Raw genomic sequence first — 16,119 nt, forward strand, 5'->3', positions numbered from 1 at the left:
CTTAAAATTAAAAGTAAATATTTAAAAAAAAACACAAAAAAAAACAAAACAAAAAAAAACCCAGTTGTAATAGTTATTTAAAATGCAACAGCAAATGATGCTACTTTTCTGTTGCTTATGTTTTTATCTTGTTCATTTCATTTTCTATAAAAGTTGCTTATTCCTGGTTTACCTACACAATCATTTATGATAGATTAGTATTTGGGTAATATTCAACATGAAATAGATAACATAATTCATCTGCATGGCTCCACAACTTTATGCCTGACCTGTTTGCTGTGTTCCTTGGTTATTATAAAATTAATAAAGCTTCGTTCATCTGTGTTACTTAACACAGATGTAGACCCAATTTTCTAATTGCATTATGAAGTCAACAGGCTGCTATAATTTAGTTAATTTAATTTTAATTAAGTTTAGTGTTATACTAAATTGCGTTGCGAGTGAGGAGTGGCACGCTTTTCATACTTTTATTTTTGATGGGTTTTTTTTAGGAGAATGCGCAATGTTCGCTGTTCACCACTGGGGGGCGCATTCATGTCTTCTCCGCAATTTGGAATCCACGACATTCTGAACCAGAGGGGGGCAGTAATGTGCTAGAACGTGCGGTGTTCAGACGTTGCCAAAACCAGAAAGAAGAACAGCCACAACCCTCCTTCCTTTTGGACTAAAATAGACAGTTAAGGGTGGAGGAGCTGACATCAACTAGTCAGAAATGGCTGCCACCGGAGTTCTTCCCTTCATTAGGGGGGTAGACCTCAGTGGAAACGACTTTAAAGTAAGAATTTTTGGTTGACTTTGCCTAATTTTATACCAGTGTTTGTTTACCCGCTGCTTTAGCTGAAGCTAATTCAAGTGTGAGACTCGGCAACAAATGGCTGAAACTGAGGCGTAGCTTAACATTAGGAGCATTGGGCGTTAGCCAGTTGTCAAAAAGACAAAGTAGCATTCATGTCCGCTACTGTTGACCTCTTTATTTTTCCCTGCTAAATTGTACTTTGAAGGAAAAATAGTGAAGAGCTTCCTCTCAAGTCTGTCACTTATTCAGCAATTAAGTATAGTTTGGGTCAAAGTACCCACTTCCACCCTGCTAATTTAGCTTTACTTTTAGCTAACTTTAGCTGTGTTGCTTCAGGGTCGCTTGTAATGCGTCGATACATTTTTTACTTATTTATTTTTCACTGTTGTCACAATCTAGGCCAGATATGGACTGGTGCTGCAATTTACGTTAGATAACATAGGGCAGTTTGTTGAACCTGTCAGAGCATGTTGAGGGCTTGAAATCAACCAGTGTTGTCATGACTACCGTATGTCTTGACAGCCTTTGTTTGCTCAATGATTGGCCAAAATGTCATAACTTGACCTCACTCTGTATAGTGAGGTATATGTATAATTAATTGAGAGAGACCGTAGTGACGACAACAACAATTGCAATCAAGCGGTTTTGACATCTGTTTATGACTCTTTTTCCATCACAGCAGAGAAATTTTGACCCACTAATTCAGGCACATTTATGGGTTTCTGAGCTTGAACGCTCTGTTTCAATCAGCAGCATCTTGTCAAGCCTGGACTTTGACTAGGTCACTCTGAGGCTCTCATTCTTTCAAGCCATTAAGAGGTGGGCTTGTAGAGAGAGGATTATCACAAGGAGAAGGAATTTATCAGCTGCACTCTGGAGTGATTTGAAGTCCAGTAGTACTACAGGGACACAAAAAAAGTTGCAGGACACAGACCCTTAAGGCCTAGGTTGCCTTAAGGGTTGAAATGTTGCAGCACACACATCCAGAAACATTTGTGCATGTCTGGCATAAGTTAGACAGTCAAAAAAAGATAAAACTTTTGAAACTACTGCGGTCAGACGAAGCCAAGTTTGAGCTCCTTGGTATTAACCTAAATTGTTTGGAAGAAGAGAAAGAACTTCATTTCCCAGAGTCAAACAAGGAAGTAGAAATTTGATGCCGTGGGATTCTTTTTTTTTTTTTTTTTTGGAACAGGACAACTACCACTTTTATGTAAATAACATCTCAGCATCATGGAACCAGAACCCTGACATTGGGTCATGCATGGGTTATGGTGATGAACGAACCAGAACCGGCCTCCAGAACTCGGAGCTATGGAAAATCTCAGAAGTGGGCTGAAGATTTAAACTGAGGAACCTAAACTTACCTTTCGCTGCTGTACTGGCAATTACTTTCTGAATTTTGTTGTACTTGAAAATGTAAATCTATTAATTGTATGTAATAGGCTTTATTTCAGATTCTGCTGAGTCATTAAAAATAATAAAATCACTATTAAAACAAAAACACAGTTCATGTCCTTGCAAGTAAGCCAGGTTACGTTATCTGTGTTCTCTTGTTTCTCTGTAACAGACTATAAATACACTCCACAGATTAACAGTGTTTATTTTTGGGTTACATATGCAGTTATTGTTTCAACAATACACAGATTTGAGCTCTGTAATGTCAAGAAGTCGTCACAGATCAAGCCAGGCGTTCAACTTGCTGCTTTCATTCATTCTGTCTGATCAGGTTTGAAAAGGTTCTCTGGCCTTATAGAAACTTACACCCCATATCTTCAGCTTGGTTTATTGTTTTCAAGTCAGAGCTTGCCTTAATTGTGTTTCCAGTGTTTTTCTCCCTAACTATCCTCCCATCTCCCTCTTTGTGTCTGTCCCTGCAGGGAGGATACTTCCCTGAACACGTCAAGTGTATGAGCAGCCTGCGATGGCTGAAGCTGAACAGGACGGGACTTTGTTACCTCCCTGAAGAGCTGGCCTCTCTCCAGAAGCTGGTGAGTTATTTCAACTGATTTCGTTTAATCAGCGTTTATTTATAGCATTTTATTTATTTTTTTTCCATGCAGTATCACCATGTTGACGCTATGATCTCTCAGTCTTTCAGTTGATGGCAGCAGAAAACATCCTAAACTTTCAGGACTAGATTACCTGCAGCCTCATCTTTGGGGAAACAAAGGGGCTGTGGGTTAAGAAGTTAGTTATTTTTACTAAATTGATTGCTTTCCCAAAACAAAGAAGTGATAAATTAGAAATCATTAACTGCCCTTTTAACAGAATTGCTCCAAACAGAGCAAATAAAAAAAATAATAAAAAAAAATAAAAATCTATTTCAACTTGTTTTTATTTTATTGTTCAAAGCTCAGCCGAAACAATTGGGAGCTCTTTCCTCCCACTTTAAAAGGTTTTGCTCTTGTAGCTTAATGCGGTTATTTTATTCCTAATGGGCAGTGTGAGCGTTTCTGGAGGGACGCTGTATTAAACATTTAATGCCTCGTGTTTAGCGAAGAGCGCTTGAGTGCTCCACCCATCCAGTCAGACAGACGGGTTCATTTCTCTTTCTGAGTAAAGTCTTTGCAGTCCTCGAAATTGATCACATTTTGTCTCGCTGTAACCAAAGAACAGGACTCTATGCGAGGGCGAATCATTTCTCTTGAACACACAGCCTCTCCTGGAGGCTTATGGCTCCTCAAATGAAATGTGTCTTTAAAGTCGTTTGGTTCTTGACTGTTGCAATGTCCATGTTGTATCGTAGTGAATCATAAGAAAGAATTAAATTCCATTTGTGTCTGGCTTTTTGTGACGAGTCACTGTAAACATGCCAGAGAGAATTTTATTGCGTACTTTCAGAAAATGCTAAAAACTTTTCTTCTGTTTAACAGAAACGATCCCTATATTTCTGAGATGGTCTAGTTTTGTCACTTTGATAATTGTTTAGTTAAAACATTACTATATTTTGTGTCCTTCCCTATTTGACTGTCTCATAATTGTTTAGTTACAGCTCAGCATATGGAGATGCAATTAATCAAATTTGTGATTCATTTGAATTTTCGAAAAGGTCTAAATGTTTATAAAATACTAAACATCAAGTCCCTGTGAAAGACTGAATATTGTGAAATTTGTAATGGGATGATTTGGATGGAGCCTTGAGAGAGAACGTACTGGTCGCTGCAGCTTCTGGTCTGTTGATGTAACGTGACCCTCTCTGTTTCACGTTTCAGCTACTTTTATTTTAAAATAATAACATCTTTGTAAATGACTAATGGCAAGATTTTTAAGCAGAACATTCCACACACAAAAAAAAAGATAAATGTTGTTTAGGTATTAAATGCTGTGATGTTTTTTGGTTTTTTTTTGTAACTTAATGTTGTTATGATTAGATACTTCTGGAAGAAAAGGAGAAAAGTCTGTGAACAAAATGAGTCTTCACACTCAGTGAGTCGTTGTGACGAATAATCATGATTTTATCTTTGACCAGGATCATGTTTCTTAATTTTTCCAACCAATTGTTTATATTTTAAACTTGTTTTTTTTTTTAGCTTCCAAAATCAGTAGCTTACACAGACAGTCTGTGTTTATTCCCTTGAGAAAGTAGATCCTTCCATTTACGGATTTCCTAAATGCTGAAATTCTACATGTTTGAAAACAAACGGAGGATCATCTCCAAAGAATAAAACATTTCAGCTTTACGACAACGTTTAGCCTCCCTGTCTCTCGCTTCCTTTCAAAAAGGACCTTCTTACATCCGTGTTGGCTATTGCTGATTTTGTAAACGACAAGCCCATCAGAGACGCGTACAACGTCGGTGGGGAACCTGTGGGCTGAGCCAACATTAGATACAGAACTATTTATTGATGAGTGCAACCTTTTCATTCTCCAATCTTCAGGAACATCTTTCAGTGAGTCACAACAGCCTGACCACCTTACATGGAGAACTTTCCAGCTTACCAAACCTACGGGTAACTAACACACACACACACACACATTATTGTAGAAACTAGTCTCACGTCTCTTCCCTGTTCAGGCCGTGGTGGCCAGAGCCAACAGCCTGAAGAACTCTGGAGTCCCAGACGACATTTTTCAGCTGGAGGACCTTTCCGTCCTGGTGCGAAACCACAACACATTGGGGATTGGTTATTGGTTAGTTAACACGTACGAGTCAAAATATCACTTCATTTTTTTACCTTTTTTTTTTTTTTTTTTTTTTTGCAGGATCTGAGTTACAACCAGCTGACAGAGATCCCCAGGGACCTGGAGAACAGCAGGAACATGCTGGTGTTGAACCTGAGCCACAACAGCATCGACTCCATTCCCAACCAGCTGTTCATCAACCTCACGGACCTGCTGTACCTGGACCTGAGCGACAACAAGCTGGACAGCCTGCCGCCCCAGATGAGGCGCCTGGTGCACCTGCAGACGCTCATTCTGAACAACAACCCGCTCATGCACGCGCAGCTGCGGTAAAACACACACACACACACACACACACGCACACCTTTATTTCTCTGGTGTGTGTGTGGAGCTTTTTGAGCTAACCTGCAAGCTGGCCTGTCGTGTGTTTCTGAGCAGTCAGCTGCCGGCCATGGTGGCTTTACAGACGCTTCACCTGAGGAACACGCAGAGAACGCAGAGCAACATGCCCACCAGTTTGGAGGGACTGACTAATTTGGCAGGTAACGAAGCCTTTCTGGACCCAGTGTTTTACCCCGGGGTGTTTCAGCTGCAGGAACAGGGGGGGGGGGCAAAATCAGGTTTCCAGGGTAGAATCTAGGAAACAACCTGGTAGGGAGGTGGTAGTTTTGGGTGTAGCTTTGAACTTGGTGGAAGGCTGCTAAGCATTTCCTATTGGTTGAATATTTATTTCAGCCATCTTAGTTTAAACTCTTATCTAGTTTCTGCTAACTTTATAAGATAGAAGTAATTAAGTATTCTTGGATTGCAAGCACAGCATTTCAACTAGAGGTGCAGCTTTCTGGCTGACGACTGATCTTTAGAAAAGCCGACCTGTAGATTCAGATTTTGGCCGATATCAATTTTCTTTTTAATATACAATACAACCAGTTGTTTTGTTTTCCTTGTTGGTGCAAAAAGAAAATGCCAAAATTCAGCACTCTAATTTACTTAATATTATATTTAAAAAAAAAAAAAAATCCAAGAAAAGCAATTACTATTTATAACTGTGAGGGGAGGATAGGAAAATTGTGCCACCAGATATTTTAAGAGCTTAGGAGGGAGTTTACTCTTGTTTCAGAGTGTTGCCATTTTGAAGTTATTTCTGGTTTTCCTGTAACTCCTGGAAAAGTCCAGGATTTGATGTCCGTTTCCCAGATCTGGATGAGTTCAGAAAAAAGTAAATGGAGAGCAAACAAATCCACAAACTTCCATATTTTGTTTCTTATGTTATCTAAAAGCTCCATCTTTACCTCTGTCCTCACTCTTCAGATTCAATTCACATTCAAAGGCACTTTATTGATCCCTAAGGGAAATCAGGCTATCCATAAAATTCAGCTTTCCCTCTTCTTCCTGCTTCCTTCCTGAAAAACAAAAAATAAAGTCAGGAAATTTCAGTCCACTGGCTTTGGACAAAAAAAAAGAAAAAAAAGACAAAAAACAAAAAAGAAAAAAAACAATCGAAACTAGTTTTAGTTTTGTGACAGTCACCAGTTTCCTTTAGGTTTACAGAGACTTTAGCTTCATTGCTCTCTGCTGTGGAAACGCACCGCAAACACCGTAAAGATCCTGGGAGGAAAAAGCATTCCGGGTCGCGTTCTGGATAAGCAGCTTTCTGTCATCACACTTGTAACCGCTGGACAAACGTTTGCCGTCTTTCTCGCCTCCGTCGAACCAGACGTGGACCTGTCCTGTAACGACCTGACCCGGGTTCCAGAGTGCCTGTATTCCCTGAGCAGCCTGAAGAGACTCAACCTGAGCAGCAACCAGATCTCTGAGCTGTCGCTGTGCATCGACCAGTGGACCCAGCTGGAGACGCTGAACCTGAGCCGAAACCAGCTCACCTCGCTGCCCGTGAGGACCGCCGCACCCGGCTCCTCGTTTGTTTTTGCTTTTTTTTTTTTTTTTTTTTACACTCCAGAGCACAAACCGAACGGTGGTGAAACGCTTGTTTTTTTTGTTTTGTTTTTTGTCTCCCATCAGTCTGCGATCTGCAAGCTGTCCAAGCTGAAGAAGCTGTACGTGAATTCGAACAAACTGGACTTCGACGGGCTTCCGCCGGGCGTCAGCAAACTCGGCAGCCTGACGGAGTTCATGGCCGCCAACAACAACCTGGAGCTCGTCCCAGAGGGCCTCTGCCGGTGCGCCGCGGACGCAAACGCAAAACCCGGCGCGGTCTCGGAAACGTCGGCACGCTCTCTGAGTGTCTGGTTTTTGTGTCGTTCAGGTGCGACAAACTGAAGAAGCTGGTGCTGAATAAGAACCGGCTGGTGACGCTGCCGGAAACCATCCACTACTTAACCGAGTTGGAGGTACAGTGCCGTTAAAAATGACCTCATTGATGGTGTTTCTATTACCGTCGACCACATTCATTTTATAAACTCTTTCTAAATGCTCTTTATGAGAAAGCAAAAAATAAATTTGGACGTTGCGCTTGTAAACCAGCTTCTGTCAACTAAAACAGGAAAATTCATTGTTTAATTTTACTCTGTGTGGAAATCTGTTTTCATTCAACTCGCTTATGACGCGTGTTTTTTATTTTATGTGATGTTATTAGTGTGTAGCACCTCATTTTGCATATTGCTTCCTAGCAAAATGTGACCCTTAATAATGTTTGCCAAAAATAACATCAAACTGATCATCCTTCTTTTGTTGTAAAAATATATTTTAACTGTCTTTCTCTTCGATTTAATGCAAACGCTGCAAAAAAAAATTCAACATCTCAATTTTTCAGTTATGTTTTATTTCTCTCACAGATGATTTATTTCTCCGTTCAAGACGCATTTCTATTTTAGAGCATCTTGCTCGCGTTTGCCACAAAAAAGCGAGACCAACTCTCAGTGCCGACAGTAAGACGTTTCTCTCGCCGCAGGTCTTAGACGTGCGGGAGAACCCCAACCTGGTGATGCCCCCGAAGCCGGCGGACCGAGCAGCCGAGTGGTACAACATCGACTTCTCCCTCCAGAACCAGCTGCGTCTGGCCGGAGCTTCTCCTGCTGTCGTGGCTGCTGCAGGAGGAGGTGTGTGACTTTGTCTCTGACTCAAACTCCCAACAAAGTTTGAGGGTTTTTTTCTTGTTTTTTTCTTTTCTTTTTTTACCCCAAGGTTGTTTGTGTGCTGGAAATCTTAAGTCTGTGTCCGTTTGTGTTCAGGCGCCAGCTCCAGAGATCACCTGGCGAGGAAGATGAGGCTGAGGAGGAAGAAAGACTCGTCGCAGGACGATCAGGCGAAGCAGGTCCTGAAAGGCATGAGTGACGTCGCTCAGGAGAAGAAGAACATGGAGGTGAGAAACGCCGTCTGTGAAGAACAAAACCGTCACCTCGTTCTAATACGTTTGAATAATTCTGCAAAGTTGCGAGTTAAAATGAATCTTAATAAATTACAATATTGTTTAAAAGTGCATTTAAGTAATTTGATTAAAAAACAAACAAAACATGTTTGCATTCAATGAGCACAGTGGCGTATTTCAAGTCTTTATTCCTGTTCATTTATTTAATAACAACCCAAAGGTTCAGTTTCTCAGCATATTAAAATCTAATTCGCATTGATTTTTTTATTTTTATTTATTTTTTTTTTCACAATTAAGATAAGTGACATTTGTAATTTATTGATATAGATCTGTATGTTTTGTAGTTTACTGTTTTCACTTTCAAGGTTTGCAGAATCTAAAACCATTTTTTCTGTCTAGAAAAAGTTTTATTTTATCGACAGCTCTGACTTTTTGATGTACATAACTTTACACAAAAAAAAGGTTTATGTTATCATTTTAACATATTATTAGTCCTGCTAAGTCATTGCATACATGATTGACAAAAAAAAAAGATGTTTATAAAGAAATTTCTGTATTTTGTAGGAAAACGGGGACTTGAAATACGGCGACCTAAAAGTCCGCCGCTGGGACAAGAGCCTGGAGAAACCTCAGCTGGATTACTCCGAGTTCTTCTTGGAAGACGTGGGGCAGGTAAGATTCTTCTTTTTTTTTAAGTTTTGTTTTTTGGAAAATGGCCTCAATCAGAAGCTGCCGGGGAGGAAAAAGAAAAAAGAATTCTTTTAGCTGCGCTTTGTGTAATAAACTTCCTGTTCTGTTTTGTCTTCCCCAGATTCCCGGAGTGACTGTGTATCAGATCGAGAACTTTGTTCCCCTACAGGTGGACGAAGCTTTCCACGGCAAGTTCTACGAGGCCGACTGCTACATCGTCCTCAAGGTAACAGTTGGCGTCTGTTGTCCCATTTAAAAAGGAAGACGAACGGCTTGAAGGTGACTCCTGTTTGGGGTTTTCCTCTTCCTGCTGACGCAGACCTTCCTGGACGACAACGGAGCGTTGAACTGGCACATCTACTACTGGATCGGTCAGGAGGCAACGCTGGACAAGAAGGCCGGCTCGGCCATCCACGCCGTCAACCTGAGGAACTACCTGGGGGCCGAGTGCAGGACCATCCGAGAGGAGATGGGAGACGAGAGCGAGGAGTTCAGCGCGGTACGTGGAACCAGAAAGCCGACACGAGCACATTGAAGCTAGAAACACGTTGCTACTCCGCTAGCATAGCCGCTACGTGCTGCTGAGATGATTCCTGTTGGGTGCAGGTGTTTAATAATGAGATCTCCTACATCGAGGGAGGAACAGCCAGCGGGTTTTACACTGTGGAGGACACGCACTACACCCTGAGGTGGGTCTGAAGCTGTTTTTTAAAATTATTCTTTTAGTTTTACATTTTACTGGCAACTCTTTGAAAAAAAAAACTAAAGAATTCAGAAAGCTGATCAGAATCCTCTGAGTTTCTAACCAGTAGACGTGAAGTGAAGAGCTGTTCGGTCTGACTTTGCCCTGATGTTTAATCTCTTGTCTTTTTGTCAGGTTGTATCGAGTTTACGGCAAAAAGAACATCAAACTGGAGTCGGTGCCGGCGAAGGGCTCCTCCCTCGACCCCCGGTGAGAGACGCAGCATCGTTATTATTTCAAAGCAAACGCAAACTGATAGAAGAGGAAACTGTTTAAATGGCTTTTACATCTTCGGTTAGCGATTAGCAAGAGGCGTAGGAATGGGAGGCCAGGGGGGAAGCAATCTTGTAGTTTTCTTCCTACATTGACAGTGTCCACACCGAAGAGTGTTGCGCCTCTAACTGAAACTCTAATGTCTGTTTTTGCAGCTTTGTGTTCCTGTTGGACACGGGGCTGGAGATCTTCATCTGGAGAGGAGCCAACGCCACGCTCGGCGCCACCACGAAGGCCAGGTGAGATAACGAGTCAGAGGAGGGTAACGCACGAGGGAAAAAAAAAAAAAAAGTACTCTTGTGTACCAACGCAAAGATTTGTGGTGCTGAAATCCGCCAGGCTGTTTTCTGAAAAGATCAACAAGAACGAGCGGAAAGGGAAGGCGGAGATCGTGACCCTGATGCAGAACCAGGAGCCTCCGGGGTTCTGGGAGGCGCTGGGAGGACAACCAGAGGAGATCAGGAAACACGTTCCAGACGATTTCTCCCCCATCAGACCCAAACTGTACAAAGTAACTGATTCAGTCACCTCCAAACTCAGGAAATGTTTTGTTTTTTGTTTTTATGTGGGTAACGTAGCTTCAACAGACTCCTCTCTCCTGCAGGTCGGCCTCGGTCTCGGCTACCTGGAGCTGCCTCAGATTAACTACAAGCTGTCTGTGGAGCACAAAGATCACAAGATCAAGCTGGACACGCTGCCTGAGCTCAGACTGGTGCGTTCATCTGCTGAGTCAGCGGCGGCGCCGAAGGAGAACAAACCCGGTCTGTAAATAACAAACTTTCCCCGAATCCCTCCGGCTCAGGTTCAGTCCCTGCTGGACACGAAAGGCGTTTACATCCTGGACTGCTGGTCGGACGTCTTCATCTGGATCGGCAGGAAGTCTCCGCGTCTGGTCCGGGCCGCCGCCCTGAAGCTGGGTCAGGAGCTCTGCTCCATGCTGCACAGACCCAAACACACCTGCGTGACCCGCAACCTGGAGGGCACGGAGTGCCAGGTGAACATCTACCCGTTTGATTTAGGGCCGGGCGATAGCTTAAAAATAAAATCTCCAATTTTAATTTATTTTTTTGTTTTATTTTTTCTTTCCAGATCCCGTTACCGGTTTTAATCTTTGTTGTTTTTTTTGTTTTTTTTTTTGTTTTTTTTGCATTCTTTTCTTAAATGAGCTTTTATTTGACTCGTTCCTTTTGGGAGTTGTACCACGGAGTATCAGGGTTACAAGAATTTTTGTTTAGTTACAAGAATATTGTCATATTAGCAGAAAAAAAAAGACACACATTTACCAGAAAAAATAAAAAAAGTCTTAAAATTGCAAGAAAAAAGTTTCAATCCTTTGATTAGAGTTATCAGGATCAGACGTCAGCAGCTTAGTTCTTTCTTTTAAACAGACAGTTGCTTGCACAATTGTTTCAAAGCTAATGATAATAATTTGCTTCTAAAGTATTTATATGAAGTATTTTCTGTAAAACTTCTGCCAAAGTATAATTTCACAAGATGGTGAACTGTACGTCGGAGTTCTCCTAAAATATCTTTATTCTCATTTTATTTTGATTGTATTTTTATATTATCATAACTTTATTCTCCGTTGTGGAGTTGACATGAATTCAATGTCCAAAAAAAGAGAAGCTGTAAAAACAAGCTTACTAAACAAGATGGCTGCCTTGGTCATGTTGAAATGACCCTGAACTGTGGAAAAGCAGTTGTAGAAAAAAAAATAAAAATTCAGATCTTTCAAAAATGTGATTAATCGCCCAGCCCTGCATTAATAATTAATGTGACCTTCAACCCTCTGTGTGCTTTAATTCTCCTCTTCCTCGTTGTTTAGGTGTTTAAATCCAAGTTTAAGAACTGGGACGATGTTTTGAAGGTGGACTACACCAGAGCCGCTGAGACTGTGCAGCAAAAGGACAACCTGCAGGGCAAAGTGAGACATCACTGTTGTTCTTTTTGTTTTTAGTTTAATACAGTTTAATAACTCGTTCCCTCGCAGGTGAAGAAGGACGCGGAGCAGAAGGACCAGATGAAGGCTGACCTCACGGCGCTGTTCCTCCCCCGGCAGCCCGCCATGCCCCTCACCGAGGTAAAACGCCGCGCCGTTGCCAGGCTACCGCTCTCGACTGCTGTGTAAAGATGACGGCCACAAGCTCCTCCCGTTTCTAGGCGGAGCAGCTGATGGAGGAGTGGAACGAGGATCTGGACGGCATGGAGGGCTTCGTCCTGGAGGGGAAGAAGTTCACCCGCCTCCCCGAGGAGGAGTTCGGTCACTTCTACACCCAGGACTGCTACGTCTTCCTGTGCAGGTACGCCACCCTTATCCGCTTTTTCATTCCCGCGTCGCTCTAATCCAGGGGTGTCAAACTCGTTTTGGTTTTGGGCCAAACCAAGATCCTGAATGTTCTTAAAGGGCCGTTCGTGGCCAGAATGTATTGATAAAACCCGTCAACAAACTGTTAAATTATTAAGAAGTAGCCGTCTTTGCAGTTTAAGTGGTTCCTAAAATTTAACATCTTTCCACATTGTTCGGTCTCTAAAGGATTTTGCAATTTTTTTTATTTATTTTTTATTAGGGGGTTGGGGGGCAATAAAATCACAAATTTTGTAGCATAATTTAGAAATATTTTCAAGGAATTTTTCAATATTTCTGTTTACGGGTGACATTAATTGTGACTTTCTTAATCGATCACGGACTAATAACTTGACGTCAAATAAGCCCGAAGCAGCTGTGTTGTAAAAGTACAAAATTCTGCCACCTACAGGTGGGACTTAGTGGTCAGTTAAATGTTTTTGACCATTTTTTGTGGAAAATTTGCAGCTTTGCAAAGTGAGAAATGTGGTAATCTGCAGATTTTAATTACCTGGATTTCCACAACCACAGGAAACGGGGAGGACTGGTTGATATAATTTGGCACCTGCAGTCTTGAGGGCCACTCAAGAAACCATGGTGGGCCAGATTTGGGCCCCCGGACCTCGACTTTGACACATGTGCTCTAATCTGACCGGGTCGTTTCAGATACTGGGTTCCCGTGGAGTACGAGGACGAGGACGAGGAGAAAGAGAAGAAGGACAGAGAGGCCGGCAAAGGCAGAGGAGGAGGCGGCAAGGGGGATGAGGATGAGGAGGACAAACAGCCTGAGGAAGACTTCCAGTGCGTGGTGTACTTCTGGCAGGGCCGGCAGGCGTCCAACATGGGCTGGCTCACCTTCACCTTCTCCCTGCAGAAGAAGTTTGAGAGTCTGTTCCCCGGGAAACTCAAGGCAAGAAGGATCGGACGATCCCAGTTCTGGTTCTGGTTCCGGTTCCAAACCGGGCCCTGAGCTCTCGTCTGGTTCTCGTCTGGTTCTAGGTGGTGCGTATGACCCAGCAGCAGGAGAACCTCAAATTCCTGTCGCACTTCAAGAGGAAGTTCATCATCCACAAAGGGAAGCGGAAACAGAACACCGACTCGGTCCAGCCGTCCCTCTATCACATCCGCACCAACGGCAGCGCGCTCTGCACCAGGTGCGCTTCCATCACCTGGCTTCCTGTTGGCTTTTGTGTCCCCCCCTCTCACTTATACTGTGTTTGTTTTCCTCTCCGTCGCTCAGGACCATCCAGATCGGCACCGACTCCAGCAATCTCAACTCCGAGTTCTGCTTCATACTCAAGGTTTGCTTTGAGATTTAGAAAATCAAAACGTTTGACTCCAGTTGAAGTGGAAGGAAACGGAATGACGTTTTTCTTCAGGTGCCATTCGAAAGCACGGATAACCAGGGCATCGTTTACACCTGGGTGGGCCGGGCCGCCGACCCCGACGAGGCCAAGCTGGCCGAGGACATCATGAACTCCATGTTTGACGACACCTACAGCAAACAGGTTAAACAGAGGCTCCACGTCTGTTGCATCTTGTAATGTTATGTATTTAAATGGCATTTAATGAGCGAACGTTTTCAGCCTTTATAGGGTTCCTGGATTCAAAGTGTTTTCAAAGTCTGGACAAGTACGAACAAGAAAATGATTTGATTACTGTAACATTTTCCTTGGTTATGGTGTTCTAGAGTTATTGTGCTTCCTTGAATTATTGTCGGCTAATGTGAGATGTTTGCTGTTGCACAACAGGTGGGAAGCTGTGAATCATTTGCATATTCAAAAAAAAAAAAATCACCCGTCTGTTCGTCCGTCCATTTGATTTTTCCATCCTTACAATTTAAAGTTTAAAAAGTAAGACGTAAAAGAAAGGGAATAAATAATTTTATACTTTTACCCAAGTCCTTTGCAAACAGATGGTTACAGAAAAAATATATATTATGGTATTTGAATGTGAAACTAAAAACACATTTAATTAACTTGATGTATTAGTTACAATAAGTTTGCATTTAATATTTAGTTAAATTACTTATGCATTTTATTAAACATTTATTTATTTCATGGTACACATAATTCACCATTTAATGATGTATTTAGATAATTTTGTCTCTTTTGGCCCTCCATACTTTATAGAAAACAGACAAAATAGTCAAACCTTGTCGTTACAGTCTTTTGTGTGATGGCCTGTTTTTGTATTTTAGTTCAAACTTTTTAAATTTGTGGATTTAAAAACCATAAAAATCACCTGGTAGGTTATCAACGAGGGCGAGGAGCCGGAGAACTTCTTCTGGGTCGGGATCGGCTCTCAGAAAGAGTACGACGAAGACGCAGAGTACATGAAACACGCCCGGCTCTTCAGGTGAGCACGCCGCCGCCGCCTCACTTCCTCTACAGCCAAACAGAAACCTCTCAGTGATCACTGACCCGTCCCCCCCCCCCAGGTGCTCAAACGAGAAGGGTTATTTCTCCGTGTCGGAGAAGTGCTCCGACTTCTGCCAGGACGACCTGGCCGACGACGACATCATGCTGCTGGACAACGGCAAGGAGGTGAGCGAGCTCCGCCCACAGCGCAGCATCATCAGATCGATTGCTTCAGGCTTTTCCTTAAGCACGTTTGGGTTTTTCCTTTCCTCTGCAGGTTTACATGTGGGTCGGCACTCAGACCAGCCAGGTGGAGATAAAACTGAGTCTGAAAGCCTGTCAGGTGAGCAGCAGCCTCCCGGATCCTTCCGCTTTTCCCCAAACTTTAATGTTTTCTAGTTTTAACTAGGGCTGTGGCGATACACTAATGTCACAAAACGATATGCGATATCACAATATTCAGCAAACGATACTATTCGATATGGTTCGATAAATGTTTATAGAGGGACGGTGTGATTTTGGTGCCATTTTGTGACTGTTCCATAGACTTGGATTGAATTAATTGAACTGATGGTGTGATAACTTGTGCTTTTGTTTTACATTTGCTTTGTTTAAATGTTAATTGTGACTTTGTGTATTTGGTTATGCAGAAAAGGACCCTTTATTTTGTCTTATTCACTTATATTAGATAATGTAATTTATCCATTTCCTTTCATTATTTAATTGTAACTGGTTGTTGCATTACATATCATTTTTAAAGTACATGTGCAACTGGGTAAAAAAATGTCGTGTGTGATAGCTGTCAGCTAATTTGTGTGGATTTGACGTAAAACTCAAAGTAGGATTTAATATATCAATGCTCGCGGATGAAAAATGAATACTTTCTGAAGTAAAAAAAAAAAATCGAGTCATGTCCACGAGTGTCTGTAAACGTTTCTCCCGCTCTCCAGGTTTACATCCAGCACATGCGCGCTAAAGACTCTGAACACCCGCGGAAGCTGCGCCTGGTGCGGAAGGGAAACGAGCCTCACTGCTTCACCCGCTGCTTCCACGCCTGGGGGCCCTTCAAAGCCCCCCCCTCATAGGCCGAACACACACCTCCATCCACCCAGCCAATCCGCTGCCACGCAGCCGTTGTGTTTCAACCAGTAATCTGAGGTTCCCGATTTTCCCTCCATCCTGCAGCCAAAACCTACCAGGATTTTAACCCAACTGTCCCCAAATCTTCCAGAGGGGGCAGAAAAAAAAAAAAAATCCTGGATGCTTAACGTGTGAGAATGATGGCAAAAAATAATGCAATTTCTTTTCTATGGACTTTTATTTACACAAGCTTGAATATTACTGTTAAATAAGAGAATTATCTTTTAAAATGTACAGAGGGATTTATGAAATCTAAGGGAAGATTTTTCACCTGACATATCGTCTCGTATCGTGCTGCTCTCACTGGTTTCCAGGGCGACG

At 42.4% G+C, this 16,119-nt stretch overlaps 1 protein-coding gene across 1 annotated transcript; it reads left to right on the plus strand.

The window, feature by feature from the left end:
• The first annotated feature begins 626 nt into the window (after positions 1 to 626).
• On the plus strand, positions 627 to 15,896 carry flii (FLII actin remodeling protein). The gene is made up of 31 exons (XM_044100769.1): positions 627 to 775; positions 2,677 to 2,787; positions 4,678 to 4,749; positions 4,815 to 4,895; positions 5,003 to 5,250; positions 5,360 to 5,463; positions 6,639 to 6,814; positions 6,944 to 7,101; positions 7,188 to 7,272; positions 7,833 to 7,980; positions 8,113 to 8,243; positions 8,814 to 8,921; positions 9,061 to 9,165; positions 9,259 to 9,438; positions 9,546 to 9,628; positions 9,817 to 9,891; positions 10,110 to 10,193; positions 10,294 to 10,465; positions 10,559 to 10,666; positions 10,757 to 10,948; positions 11,780 to 11,878; positions 11,945 to 12,034; positions 12,115 to 12,254; positions 12,965 to 13,208; positions 13,298 to 13,452; positions 13,539 to 13,599; positions 13,678 to 13,806; positions 14,550 to 14,656; positions 14,739 to 14,844; positions 14,936 to 15,001; positions 15,609 to 15,896. Exons 1-31 carry the CDS (start codon positions 713 to 715, stop codon positions 15,741 to 15,743), a joined length of 3,816 nt encoding a protein of 1,271 aa, XP_043956704.1. The 5' UTR covers positions 627 to 712; the 3' UTR covers positions 15,744 to 15,896.
• Positions 15,897 to 16,119: the final 223 nt, after the last annotated feature.

This window comes from Gambusia affinis, linkage group LG19, assembly GCF_019740435.1.
Source record: "Gambusia affinis linkage group LG19, SWU_Gaff_1.0, whole genome shotgun sequence".
Lineage (NCBI taxonomy): Eukaryota > Metazoa > Chordata > Actinopteri > Cyprinodontiformes > Poeciliidae > Gambusia > Gambusia affinis.

Coding starts and splice junctions, on each gene's coding strand:
- flii (XM_044100769.1), top strand. CDS start 713: ATGGCTGCCACCGGAGTTCTTCCCTTCATTAGGGGGGTAGACCTCAGT. Junction 2,788..4,677: donor TGGCCTCTCTCCAGAAGCTG/GTGAGTTATTTC, acceptor TCCAATCTTCAG/GAACATCTTTCAGTGAGTCA. Junction 13,453..13,538: donor GGCAGCGCGCTCTGCACCAG/GTGCGCTTCCAT, acceptor TCCGTCGCTCAG/GACCATCCAGATCGGCACCG.